We start from the raw sequence: 14,161 nt of genomic DNA, 5'->3' as shown, positions 1-14,161 counted from the left end.
TAACCAGATAGGTTTGTTTTGGGGTGCCTACCTTTCTGGGAGCCTGACTCAGTCAATGGCAGACATAGAATACTTCCAACCACATGGGGGTTTCTACAGGTCATTGTTCCTCATGCCTCTCTGAGGGGGCCAGGTTCTGGCTAGTGGTCCCCGTTAGGCAGAACTCCATTTGTTTTCAGTGATGCCACTGTTTAATACATTCATGTCAGCCCAGATACCTCCGGGGAGCCGAAGAGCCTCCCCCCAAGAAATTATATTTAAGAAACTAACTGAAAACAAGAGAAATATATATTTAATCCATTTAACCCTTGTACTGCACAAAGTTTATATAGGGCATTATTAAAATGTACACAGAAAAATAATAACAAATAATTTTTTTGTCTTCCTACATTGTTAAAATGCATGCCCTGAACATAGGAAAAATTTCCCAAAATTCAGAAGTCACTTATCAAGATAGCAGATGTTTACTGGAGGTTTCAAATACCAATTAGAAACACTGTACAAGGAGTTTTAAAGGTTGCAAAGTACCTAATACGTCTTAGGATGTTACATTTTCCATGGGTCAAACATCATAAGATGGTATACACATTCCAAGGGTTAATGATACTAGTACTAGGCATCCATCAGTCTCGGGAAACTATCGAGTTGCACTCTGGTTCCAGGTTAGGTTGATAAGGGAAGAAGCTGTCAACCATGCAGCAGGTTTTCCCTCTCCACAGCGCAGAACTTCTTCAATGGAAAGGCAAACGCCAAAAGAACTGGTTCCAGTGCCGTCGAAGGAACTGTCAGAACAAGGAAAGGCAACAACAAACTGCCCTAGGGGCTCCAGCCCTAGAGTTTATCTCGAAGTTGGTAAAAGAATGCACAGGGACTCCAAACCAGGAGACCGCCGTGGTCGGGGCTGGAGAAGAACCATCCCAGCAAGGCAAGAATGACCCCAGCCTCCTGAAGCAGAGCTGGGACCGTACGAGCCCCAGGAGGTGGATTTCCGAGCCCCGCATCTACGGGTTCCAGACAGATCGTCACAGCCCCCTTTCACCCGAGGCCAGCTTCTTGCGTGACCCAGCAGAAGGAAGAGTAATAATTATTTATTACAACATTATTATAATTGTTATTATAATAATAATAATATAACTAATAATATAACTCCACCAAACAGCATGATCACATTTTGTCACAAAGACAACCTTTTCATTATATACAACAAGGTTAAATTTAATTGCCCTTTCATCAACTCACTGAATCTACACTAGTATTACTTCACAGAAATGTACTACATATGCACCCCAATGTTAATAGGAAATGAGCTGTTAGCCTTAAATTCAGGGCAAGATGCCAATCTTTGTACTAGTAACTCTTGGTTGCACTCTAGAACTGCAATTTATTTTAATTATCTGAAATTTGTTTATTATTATTTTAAGTCATTAGCCTTTCATTTATAAGATGTTTGAATGGTTGCAGTGACCATATGATTTAATCACCGGCCCACTGCCAAAACAAGCTCTGTACTGTACTGTTATTGTTTGTTTAGCATCGATACAGCATCGATACTGTTATTTGTTTGATACAGCATCAAAATTGCTGTTCATACAAAGGAAACCATCTACAGTATCTGATTTTCACTTGTGGCCCCCTCTTTTTTGGAAAGTTTATTTTCAGGGTAATGAAACTGGTTAGTCTGTGTCTGAATGTACCTTCATAAGCTTGATATAGTGGGGATGCATTCAAAATATCCAAGTAAAAATATTCCCAGGGGAGATTAAATTAAGCATTAAATTTTATGCTTAAGATGTTATCTAGAGCAGCACTGATGGACTTAAGACTTGTAGATAAAGGAGATAACAGCAGTTTTTATGAGACTATGGTCAAACCCAAATCACCCTAGTACTAGCAGTAAATAGGTAACTGGGAGTTAGATAGCTGCTATGGGCTGCTTCCTGGGAGTGTGTAACAAAAAAAAGGCCTGGTCGAGGACCGAGTCGTGGGGACGCTAAGCCCCGAAACCATCTCAAGATAACCCTATCAGTAATACTGTACATGTATCAAGCAACATGGAGTCAGACAATATTAATACAGTACTTGCTTTTCTTATGAAATGGTAAATACATATTCAAAAGTATGGAACTACAGAAACAATTATACATATAGTACACCTTTATTTGACCCTGGCAGTGATGGTAGCCAAGAACAAGCAAAAAATATACATTTCTTATTTTTCACATGAAATATATTTAAAAATAAGGAATCTGAATATAAAAGTAAAGACTGCTGGGATACACCACTGAGCTACTAGACCCAAATGGGTAACACTGGTATTCAAACAGTGACAACATAATTCATCATATGATGATGATACAGCATTACACTGATGTGTAATACTGTGACATAATTCATCATATGATGATACAGCATTACACTGATGTGTAATGTTGTGTCAAATAGAACAAATGACAATGACTACACTAACTTATGCACAAATTGCCAGTAAGAGCTTAGCTGTGCCCTGTAAATATTCAAAAGTACTAAAGATTCTATGTGGATGTCATTCAATACTACAGACTTCAAGCAATTGGATACTTATTTGCATACGATATAATGTTTTGCTACAGTAATGTTTTCCAAATGGGAAAAAGTCATGAAAGTCTTAGATTCTTTTTTGGAATTGGTAAAAAAAAAAATTGTCACCATGTCAGGTGCATCACTACCCATTTACTGATGCCCATGCTAGGAACCAATGACATGCAAAGTTTCAAGGACTTTCATCCACCTGGAAAATATTAGTGATGAGAAATCCATTACAAATAGCTAACTTAAAAATTAATTCTCTTAATATCACATTTTAATTTCTTCATCTCGTTATGGGCAATGATTACAATTTATTTTTATAAATGATAAATTATTAGAATTTATTTTTTCCCAACATCAAAAAGAAATGTTGTACGATATAGAAAGAAAAAACAATTGTTTGAATTTTTTTATGCACACCAATTTAGGGTGTGCAGTTAGAGGATTAAGAGCTGAAAGCACCAAACTGGACATAAATCTTATTTGCATACAGTATAATGTTTTGCTACAGTACAAAACGTTTTGTCAAAGCTCTCGTAGAAAAATATAGTACTGTATGCAAATAAAATCTCCAACCAATAGTGTCCTTTAAATCACTATCAGTAATGTGCATCATTTATGTAGAGAAATCAAACTGATTCGCATAACACATCAAGTCTTGGCAAGATAAGAGCTACTCACCCAGATAAATGAATCCTTTTCTCTGTAAATTGTCCAACGCCACGTACAGGATCAGAGTATGGTTTGTTTTCAATTACTTCCACTCCCTCTCCTCCATCACTCTGTTCGGAACTGTGTCGAGCAATCATGTAGAGTTGCCCAATGAGGTACTGAAAGGGTTATAAAATTTCATGAAGAAATGTTTGCAATATGTAATGTTGCAATAACATGTACATGTACAAATATTAGATGTAAATCAGGTCTTTCTATGGGTGTTTAACGAAGTTCCAGCTCCTGCCCTACGGAAAAAATGTATATATAAAAACAGAAACCACATACAAAATGCAGTCAAATCATAACAAAGAAGGAAAAGGCAATGTAAAGGATTTGCGTGTACTCATGTTGTTCCGAAGACCTTACCTTTAAAGAACACAATAAAGTAGCCATCACAACTGCAAGAAAAATGACAGGTTGGATAACAAGAACCTTTCACAATAGATGCTACACCGTCGATGATACTTTTCAAGACGCTAGTGCTCTCGAGAGCGGAATACTGTTACACAATGACAGCTCCTTTAAAAGGTAGAGAAATTACTGACCTGGAGAGCATGAAGAGATATTTCACTACTAGAATCCATTCAGTAAAACATCTAAACTATTGGGACTGACTAAAATGCCTAAATCTGTATTCTCTTGAGAGCAAGCGGAAGAAATACATAATACAGTGGCACCTCAACTTACGAAAGTGTCGTCGACTAATGATATTTGTTGATACACGTTCAGGTCGACCGAGCACGTGGTTCCCAGTCGTGCAGGCCGACCTGCCCCAGTTTACTAGAGCCGCTCGCTTAGTAATGATCACGCTTAAAGAAATTCTATTTTTTGGTGATTTTTTGCTTTTTGAACATAAAACTGATTATTATGTATCATGCAATGGTTCCCAAGAAAGTCAGTGGTAAGGTTGACTTTGAAAACACACGTGAGGATGACCATAGAGGCCGGCGATGAGTCACAATAACATGGCTAAAGTATGTAGACCAGACCACACACTAGAAGGTGAAGGGACGACGACGTTTCGGTCCGTCCTGGACCATTCTCAAGTCGATTGAACATTCTCACAATCGACTTGAGAATGGTCCAGGACGGACCGAAAAGTCGTCGTCCCTTCACCTTCTAGTGTGTGGTCTGGTCTACACCATAGAGGCCGTACAGAATATCCCTTCCTCAAAAATTAAGAAAATGTGTGCAGCATGGGAAGAACTGTAAACTTTCGCTGAAACGACTCGCCCAAATCAAGTTGCAGTAGGCTGTTGCCTTAACCTTTTCAATGACACTGTGATGCATCATTACAGACAAATGTTAAAACGAAGGGAAAAACAAGTGTCTCTTAACAAATTTTTAGTGAGACAAACTAGCAGTGAACCACAACCAGGTCCTAGTGGTATGCAGACAAAACATCACTGCCTGATGTTATAATGGAAGGGGGTGGATGTATTTATGTATAGATGTATGAGTGCATAGATGTATGTATGTATGCATATTAGGCTTATATCAAGGGCTCCCAGGGTTGAAACTACTGACTCTCCCCAGAATGCAACCCCACAAAAAGCCGACTAACTCCTGGAAAACCATTTACTGCTAGGTGAACAGAGGCATTAGGTGGTAGGAAACATGCCTAACCATTTGTCCTGCCCAAGATTTGAACCCAAAATTCCCGAATGTGAGCTAAGAATGTACCCAACTGTACTAACTCAACTAATTCTGATACAGTATGTAATACTGTATATATAAAAGCATCTTACATGAATTACATACCTGGCATTTAAATAAAATTATATAAGATCAAAAATATAATTGTATTCCCTGCATGTATATTATTATCGAAACTAAACTGACCATTATTTCTATAAGAGACTGGAATTTGAAGAAAAAAATTATCAACTGGCGAGTTTTTCCAATATTAAAAAGACAATCTGAGCTAAAGATTTACCAAAACAAAAAAATTATACTCACGGTATGTTATTTAACCACTATGAAGAATGTTCAAAAATATATCTTCTGTACATAGACAGTTCCAAGGGTTCATAACCCTATGAGTAAGCATCTCCTGGTTTCTCTTAAGTTGTTGCCTTTTAAAAGCATTACATTTGACCTTTTAAACAAGGGGTCTGGATTAATATTCTCCAACTTGTTCAATACTGTATTTTCAAGGTCTCCAGTTCAGTTCTGTCATTGGTATCAGTGGCTATACTGTGTTTAATATGCAATATATATATATATATACCTACCAATTAACCATTAACATGATCTTATGTATATTTTATTTATAAAATTATTGTATTATTATTATGACCTACTGTGCTTATTAACTGTATAACTGTACCATCTCCAATACCTGACCCAAGGCCTAACTTCTAACAATACCAATGCAGTGAATATGGACCAAAATAAACGTATTCCACAGTACACACAACTGGGCCATAGTAAATAGTGAGCCTTATAACTAAACTATATTATTGCTTCGTGAAGCCCTGCATGCTCTTCACTACCGAATTAGAGCCGCATACCATGACCCAGCCATTAATAAGTGCGAAAAGATTAATTATGAAGATACGTGCAAATTGGTTTCTTCTTTTAGCATAAAAAAAATGCGAAAAGAAAGTTGCCGACTTATCATTCTGAATAGTGACTTGCTATAGTCCCAAGGAAAGGTAACCCTACTGTAATGTGCCAAATCAATAATACCTCTTCCACAGTCATGGGCATGCATATCCGGTACTCCTTCAGCATCTTGTACTATGTGTAGGAAGGCGGAAGGGAAGAGGTAGGTGGTCATGAGAGGCCAGTAGACGAAGTCACCACCATCAGCTGGTAGCTCCACTCTCATCCCGCGGAACATAAACACTGCTCAGAGCTCCGTTCCATTACACTGCACGGTTGCCAGATCCAAGTTGCTGAAAGTAGCGAGCTGACGGTCTGAGAGTAGCGAATTTGTAATAAGAGTAGCCCAATATATATATATAACTTTTTTTAACCTAAAAGGGGTACCACCTCTGGTGCAAGTGTAGGGACCCATAGCCTCCGAGAAGAAAATAAAGAGTACTCAGAGAAGACCTTGTGGATCCTCACTGAACACTGTTCAGTGAGGATCCACAAGGTCTTCTCTGAGTACTCTTTATTTTCTTCTCGGAGGCTATGGGTCCCTACACTTGCACCAGAGGTGGTACCCCTTTTAGGTTAAAAAAAGTTATATATATATATATTGGGCTACTCTTATTACAAATTCGCTACTTTTAGACCGTCAGCTCGCGTGTGGATCCTCACTGAACACTGATATTTTCTTCTCCTGCTACCCCTATTCTTTTAGTATGTGTGTATATATATCTAACTTTATTTTAAAATTTCATTACACAAAGAGGGTAATGCACAACCTGAAGCCCAATTAAGTAACACCCCCGGAGCCCTACCAGTTGTGTAACCGGACCCCGACCAGTTGTGTAACCGAACCCCGACCAGTTGTGTAACCGGAGCCCGACCATTTGTGTAACCGGAGCCCTACCAGTTGTGTAACCGGAGCCCGACCAGTTGTGTAACCGGAGCCCGACCAGTTGTGTAACCGGAGCCCGACCAGTTGTGTAACCGGACCCCGACCAGTTGTGTAACCGAACCCCGACCAGTTGTGTAACCGGACCCCGACCAGTTGTGTAACCGGAGCCCTACCAGTTGTGTAACCGGAGCCCGACCAGTTGTGTAACCGGAGCCCGACCAGTTGTGTAACCGGAGCCCGACCAGTTGTGTAACCGGACCCCGACCAGTTGTGTAACCGGACCCCGACCAGTTGTGTAACCGGACCCCGACCAGTTGTGTAACCGGACCCCGACCAGCTGTGTAACCGCAAGCCTAGCCTTAATGAATCGAACAAATAACATCCGAAGCACAAACATAAACGAACTGAAGCCCGACTACACACAACCCGAAGCCCAAGTAATACCCCCGAAGGCCTACCAGTTTTGTAACCGGACCCCGACCAGTTGTACAACCGTAAGCCTAGCAAGTATACATCTCATCCAACCCCCACCAAGCTAAACAGTCCCAAAGCACAACCAAACTCCATTCCTAGCTCGACCAAACAAAAATCTCCTTAGCGGTACCTAAAACCCTCCACTTGCCCTAGAAACCAACTATGGAGCCAAAGCAAACAATTGAACTATATACAAAAAAGAAACCCAAATTTCTAGCAAACATATAAACAGAGCTCTAGCAAACAAACCTGGAGCCCTAGTACACAAACAACCACTGGAGCACAACCATATACAAACCGGAGCACAACTATGTTTAGTTTAGTTTAGTTCATTTATTATGCACCCCATACCCATCTCGTGGGCGGTAGTGGAAAGGGTTACAGAGGCACATAATGGGCTCAGGGACTGAACCCCACAATTCATTTAGCTAAGCAAGTTACAATCTTGATGAGCTAGTTACAAAATTCAATACAAGTCGTCACATCAACAATGGGTTCGAGATCGCCCTCAAGTACAGGTTCTAAATTAAGCAACTGACATATGTGGAGACCTAGTGTCAAAATTCTCATTATCTGCTGATGTAGACCTGACCAAATGTAAACTGTGTCAACAAAATTATTCGCACACCCTCCGTCACTATGTGATGGAGTGCGAAAAGATACGTGAATTTAGAGACAATTCTATAACCAATGTTCCAGCGATGTGTAAATATTTCATTCAAAATGATCTGCTACCAGAAATTTTAGCCAAATATCCCCAGTTTGCTAACTGTAGGTAGTAACTAAGTGATTGTAACCTATCCACCGCTGCCCACTGGATGGGGGGCGGTGTGCAGGACAAACATATAAATTTTGGCACAACCATGCACGAACCGAAGCCCGACCATGCACAACCCAAAGCCAGGTGACACCCCCGGAGCCCGACCAGTTATTTAACCGGAGCCCGACCAGTTGTGTAACCGAAGCCCGACCAGTTATTTAACCAGAGCCCGACCAGTTATTTAACAGGAGCCCGACCAGTTATTTAACCGGAGCCCGACCAGTTATTTAACCGGAGCCCCATCAGTTGTGTAACCGGACCCCGACCAGCTGTGTAACCGCAAGCCTAGCATGAACGAACCAAACAACCTCTGGATCACAACCATGTATGAACCAAAGCCCGACCATGCACAACCCGAAGCTCAAGTGACACCCCCGGAGCCCGACCAGTTATTTAACCGGAGCCCGACCAGTTATTTAACCGGCGCCCGACCAGTTATTTAACCGGAGCCCGACCAATTGTGTAACCGAAGCTCGGCCAGTTGTGCAACCTTAAGCCTAGCAAGTATACATCTCATCCAACCCCCACCAAGCTAAACAGTCCCAAAGCACAACCAAACTCCAATCCTAGCTCGATCAAACAAAAATCTCCTTAGCGCTACCTAAAACCCTCCACTTGCCCTAGAAACTAACTATGGAGCCATAGCATACAATTGAACTATATACAAAAAAAAAGAAACCAAAATTTCTAGCAAACAAGACCTTACCTTTACCTTACAAGACCTTATTTACCTAGGTTTGTTTGCTAGGGCTCTGTTTGTTACCTTACCTTGAGGTTACTCCTTTTTGTCAAGGGCTGAGTAGATTACGTCAAGGAAACTAATGATTGCATCATTGGTGCTCTTTTGGGACCGGAAGCCAAGCTGGCAGGGGCTGAGTATGTCGAATTTTACGAGGTAGGAATAGAGCTGTTTGTAAATAATTTTTTCAAATATTTTTGATAGAATGGGTAGATTTGATATTGGTCTATAATTGTTTATGTCCGCCGGATTGCCTCCTTTATGGACTGGCGTTACTCTTGCTTTTTTAAGGATATCAGGGAATCATGTTCTATTCTTAGAAGATACGTTGTACTGTTGCAAGTTTTGTTGTTCCATTCATTACGTAAAGATCATCTAGATCATCATCAAAAAGATGATGTGAGCGTTTCTTTCACCCTGATGCCCCTGTTCACCTAGTAGTAAATGAGTACCTGGGAGATAGACAACTGCTAAGGGCTGCTTTCTGGGGATGTGTGTGTGTGTGTGTGTACTCACCTAGTTGTACTCACCTAGTTGTGTTTGCGGGGGGTTGAGCTCTGGCTCTTTGGTCCCGCCTCTCAACCGTCAATCAATAGGTGTACAGATTCCTGAGCCTATTGGGCTCTATCATATCTACACTTGAAACTGTGTATGGAGTCAGCCTCCACCACATCACTTCCTAATGCATTCCATTTGTCAACCACTCTGACACTAAAAAAGTTCTTTCTAATATCTCTGTGGCTCATTTGGGCACTCAGTTTCCACCTGTGTCCCCTTGTGCGTGTTCCCCTTGTGTTAAATAGACTGTCTTTATCTACCCTATCAATTCCCTTCAGAATCTTGAATGTGGTGATCATGTCCCCCCTAACTCTTCTGTCTTCCAGCGAAGTGAGGTTTAATTCCCGTAGTCTCTCCTCGTAGCTCATACCTCTCAGCTCAGGTACTAGTCTGGTGGCAAACCTTTGAACCTTTTCCAGTTTAGTCTTATCCTTGACTAGATATGGACTCCATGCTGGGGCTGCATACTCCAGGATTGGCCTGACATATGTGGTATACAAAGTTCTGAATGATTCTTTACACAAGTTTCTGAATGCCGTTCGTATGTTGGCCAGCCTGGCATATATGCCGCTGATGTTATCCGCTTGATATGTGCTGCAGGAGACAGGTCTGGCGTGATATCAACCCCCAAGTCTTTTTCCTTCTCTGACTCCTGAAGAATTTCCTCTCCCAGATGATACCTTGTATCTGGCCTCCTGCTCCCTACACCTATCTTCATTACATTACATTTGGTTGGGTTAAACTCTAACAACCATTTGTTCGACCATTCCTTCAGCTTGTCTAGGTCTTCTTGAAGCCTCAAACAGTCCTCTTCTGTTTTAATCCTTCTCATAATTTTAGCATCGTCCGCAAACATTGAGAGAAATGAATCGATACCCTCCGGGAGATCATTTACATATATCAGAAACAAGATAGGACCGAGTACAGAGCCCTGTGGGACTCCACTGGTGACTTCACGCCAATCGGAGGTCTCACCCCTCACCGTAACTCTCTGCTTCCTATTGCTTAGATACTCCCTTATCCACTGGAGCACCTTACCAGCTACACCTGCCTGTCTCTCCAGCTTATGTACCAACCTCTTGTGCGGTACTGTGTCAAAGGCTTTCCGACAATCCAAGAAAATGCAGTCCGCCCAGCCCTCTCTTTCTTGCTTAATCTTTGTCACCTGATCGTAGAATTCTATCAAGCCTGTAAGGCAAGATTTACCCTCCCTGAACCCATGTTGGCGATTTGTCACGAAGTCCCTCCTCTGAAGATGTGTTACCAGGTTTTTTCTCACGATCTTCTCCATCACCTTGCATGGTATACAAGTCAAGGACACTGGCCTGTAGTTCAGTGCCTCTTGTCTGTCGCCCTTTTTGTATATTGGGACCACATTCGCCGTCTTCCATATTTCTGGTAGGTCTCCCGTCTCCAGTGACTTACTATACACTATGGAGAGTGGCAAGCAAAGTGCCTCTGCACACTCTTTCAGTACCCATGGTGAGATCCCATCTGGACCAACAGCCTTTCTAACATCCAGATCCAGCAGGTGTCTCTTGACCTCCTCTCTCGTAATTTCGAACTCTTCCAAGGCCGCCTGGTTTACCTCCCTTTCTCCCAGCACAGTGACCTCACCTTGTTCTATTGTGAAGACCTCCTGGAACCTCTTGTTGAGTTCCTCACACACCTCTCTGTCATTCTCTGTATACCTGTCCTCGCCTGTTCGAAGTTTCAATACCTGTTCTTTCACTGTTGTTTTCCTTCTGATGTGACTGTGGAGTAGCTTTGGTTCGGTCTTGGCTTTGTTTGCAATATCATTTTCAAAATTTTTCTCTGCTTCTCTTCTCACCCTGACGTACTCATTCCTGGTTCTCTGGTATCTCTCTCTGCTTTCTGGTGTGTGTGTGTGTGTGTGTGTGTGTGTGTGTGTGTGTGTGTGTGTGTGTGTGTGTGTGTGTACTCACCTAGTTGTGTTTGCGGGGGTTGAGCTCTGGCTCTTTGGTCCCGCCTCTCAACCGTCAATCAACAGGTGTACAGATTCCTGAGCCTATCGGGCTCTGTCATATCTACACTTGAAACTGTGTATGGAGTCAGCCTCCACCACATCACCCCCTAATGCATTCCATTTGTCAACCACTCTGACACTAAAAAAGTTCTTTCTAATATCTCTGTGGCTCATTTGGGCACTCAGTTTCCACCTGTGTCCCCTTGTGCGTGTTCCCCTTGTGTTAAATAGACTGTCTTTATCTACCCTATCAATCCCCTTCAGAATCTTGAATGTGGTGATCATGTCCCCCCTAACTCTTCTGTCTTCCAGCGAAGTGAGGTTTAATTCCCGTAGTCTCTCCTCGTAGCTCATACCTCTCAGCTCGGGTACTAGTCTGGTGGCAAACCTTTGAACCTTTTCCAGTTTAGTCTTATCCTTGACTAGATATGGACTCCATGCTGGGGCTGCATACTCCAGGATTGACCTGACATATGTGGTATACAAAGTTCTGAATGATTCTTTACACAAGTTTCTGAATGCCGTTCGTATGTTGGCCAGCCTGGCATATGCCGCTGATGTTATCCGCTTGATATGTGCTGCAGGAGACAGGTCTGGCGTGATATCAACCCCCAAGTCTTTTTCCTTCTCTGACTCCTGAAGAATTTCCTCTCCCAGATGATACCTTGTATCTGGCCTCCTGCTCCCTATACCTATCTTCATTACATTACATTTGGTTGGGTTAAACTCTAACAACCATTTGTTCGACCATTCCTTCAGCTTGTCTAGGTCTTCTTATAATAATAATAATAATTTTTATTTAGGCAAAGGTACATACATAAAGAGATTTTACAAAGTTTGTTGGCTTTATAGATAAGAGCTAGTACATACAATGCCTAAAGCCACTATTACGCAAAGCGTAAGCGTCTTGAAGCCTCAAACAGTCCTCTTCTGTTTTAATCCTTCTCTTAATTTTAGCATCGTCCGCTTTCCGCATCGTTTAGCATTTAGCTGTGTGTGTGTGTGTGTGTGTGTGTGTGTGTGTGTGTGTGTGTGTGTGTGTGTGTGTGTGTGTGTGTGTGTGTGTGTGTGTGTGTGTGTGTGTGTGAAAATTAAGATTTAGGACTTGCCCGAAACGCTATGCGTGCGAGTGGCCGTTTGCTATGAGGAAGGTAGGATAGTGGTCAGTTGTTCTGTCACAGATTATACCAGATGTAAGGGGAGCTGTTATGTTAGTCCATAAGTGATCCAAGGTAGTGGCAGATGTTTGAGTGACTCGGGTGGGCTTCTGATTGTGGGGATTAGCATACAGAAGTTCATGCTGTTAAGGAAATAGTAAACTTGAGGGCTATTTTGTTGACCCAGGTCAATATTGAAGTCTCCTGCTAGAATGATGTGGTTTTTGTTGAGATTGTTGTTTATGATAAGATTCCTGAGGTTATCTGAGAATGAAGCTATATTAATATTGGGAAATCTATAGATAGCACCGACAGTCAAGGAGGATTTAAGGGATTTACTTGAGAACTGGGTAAAGGTATATTCACAATAGCCGTCTCTATCACTAATGACGCTATTGGAGATGAAGGTATCTTGGTAATATATAGCTGTGCCACTTCCTTTTTTATTAGGCCTGCAGTTGTGAATGGCTTTATAACCAGCTGAGTTGTAGAGTTGGGTATAGTCTTTACTTAGCCAGGTTTCTGTTAAAATAATGAACGATAATTTAGTACCTAGTGCTGTGAGTAGTGCATTTATATCATCAAAATGTTTACCAAGTGATCTAACATTTTGGTTGTAAATTGATAAGCAGGTGCTATTTTGGAGTTTGTTTTTTGCAAGATTTGCTGTGTAATACCTGCAATAATGATGATCAATGTGCTGATTGGTGTAGATATGAGACATATGTCAGTTGCTTAATTTAGAAACTGTACTTGTGGTCTATCTCGAACCCATCGATGATGTGACGACTTATATTGAATTGTGTAACTAGCTCATCAAATAAAGATTGTAACTTGCTTAACTAAATGAATTGTGGGGTTCAGTCCCTGAGCCCTTTATGTGTCTCTTTAACCCATTCCACTACCGCCCATAAGATGGGTATGGGATGCATAATAAATGAGCTAAACTAACTAGAGCCCAGTAGGCTCAGGAATCTGTACACCAGTTGATTGACAGTTGAGAGGTGGGACCAAAGAGCCAGAGCTCAACCCCCGCAAGCAAAACTAGGTGAGGACATAGTTTACAATTGGAATGTTCACCAATGGGAGATTCATTACCTGCAGCCACCTGTCATAGATATATATATCCAGGCCTAATTCTGGCAATTACAATGTCACACTGTCTAGTGATGTTTTATGTTGCCCGTACATATAATTCTCGGTTCTAAACATGTCATAGCTCTTTATACTCGTGTTTTCTGGCCTAACTGTTCTTATGTCCTCCCTAATTTCCTAAAATATTGCAGTTTTTACAGCAGAGATTGGAATGCCCATATCCAACTCAATTTCAGGCTTATCACATGCAGATTTAGCTGACCTGCCTGTGTCATCATGCTGGCCAACACCTCTGTGAGATGGTATCAAGATCAAGAACAAATTCCTCCCTTCCCTCCCTAATGAAGTTCATCTCACCCGGAGAACTTCAGTGTCAGTGGTGCCAGTGCAATGCTGAAATATTCCAGTTTGCAACACCATGCCTTTTTTCATATTTGCTGATTATAATCGTAATTTATAACAGGTAATTATTCTATATGTTCAGAAAGGCTATTAATTCCAAGACTTCTGCACAAAATATCAAGATCCTTTGTTTGTTTACATGTGAACCTGTTGGGAC

At 41.5% G+C, this 14,161-nt stretch overlaps 1 protein-coding gene across 1 annotated transcript in view; it reads right to left on the bottom strand.

Moving 5' to 3' along the window:
* The window catches only part of LOC138363051 (cytoplasmic phosphatidylinositol transfer protein 1-like), a 68,474-nt gene extending 62,303 nt beyond the window's left edge, over window positions 1-6,171 (bottom strand). Inside the window, exons 1-2 of the mRNA XM_069321895.1 lie at window positions 5,971-6,171; window positions 3,247-3,395 (exon numbers count right to left, since the gene is read on the bottom strand). Of these exons, the coding sequence (XP_069177996.1) occupies window positions 3,247-3,395; window positions 5,971-6,015 (194 nt within the window). The 5' untranslated portion in view covers window positions 6,016-6,171. The remainder of the gene's footprint in view (window positions 1-3,246; window positions 3,396-5,970) is intronic.
* Between the last annotated feature and the right edge of the window lie 7,990 nt (window positions 6,172-14,161).

This window comes from Procambarus clarkii, chromosome 10 (genome assembly GCF_040958095.1).
Source record: "Procambarus clarkii isolate CNS0578487 chromosome 10, FALCON_Pclarkii_2.0, whole genome shotgun sequence".
Taxonomy (NCBI): domain Eukaryota; kingdom Metazoa; phylum Arthropoda; class Malacostraca; order Decapoda; family Cambaridae; genus Procambarus; species Procambarus clarkii.
This window is presented reverse-complemented; position numbering and strand designations above follow the sequence as displayed.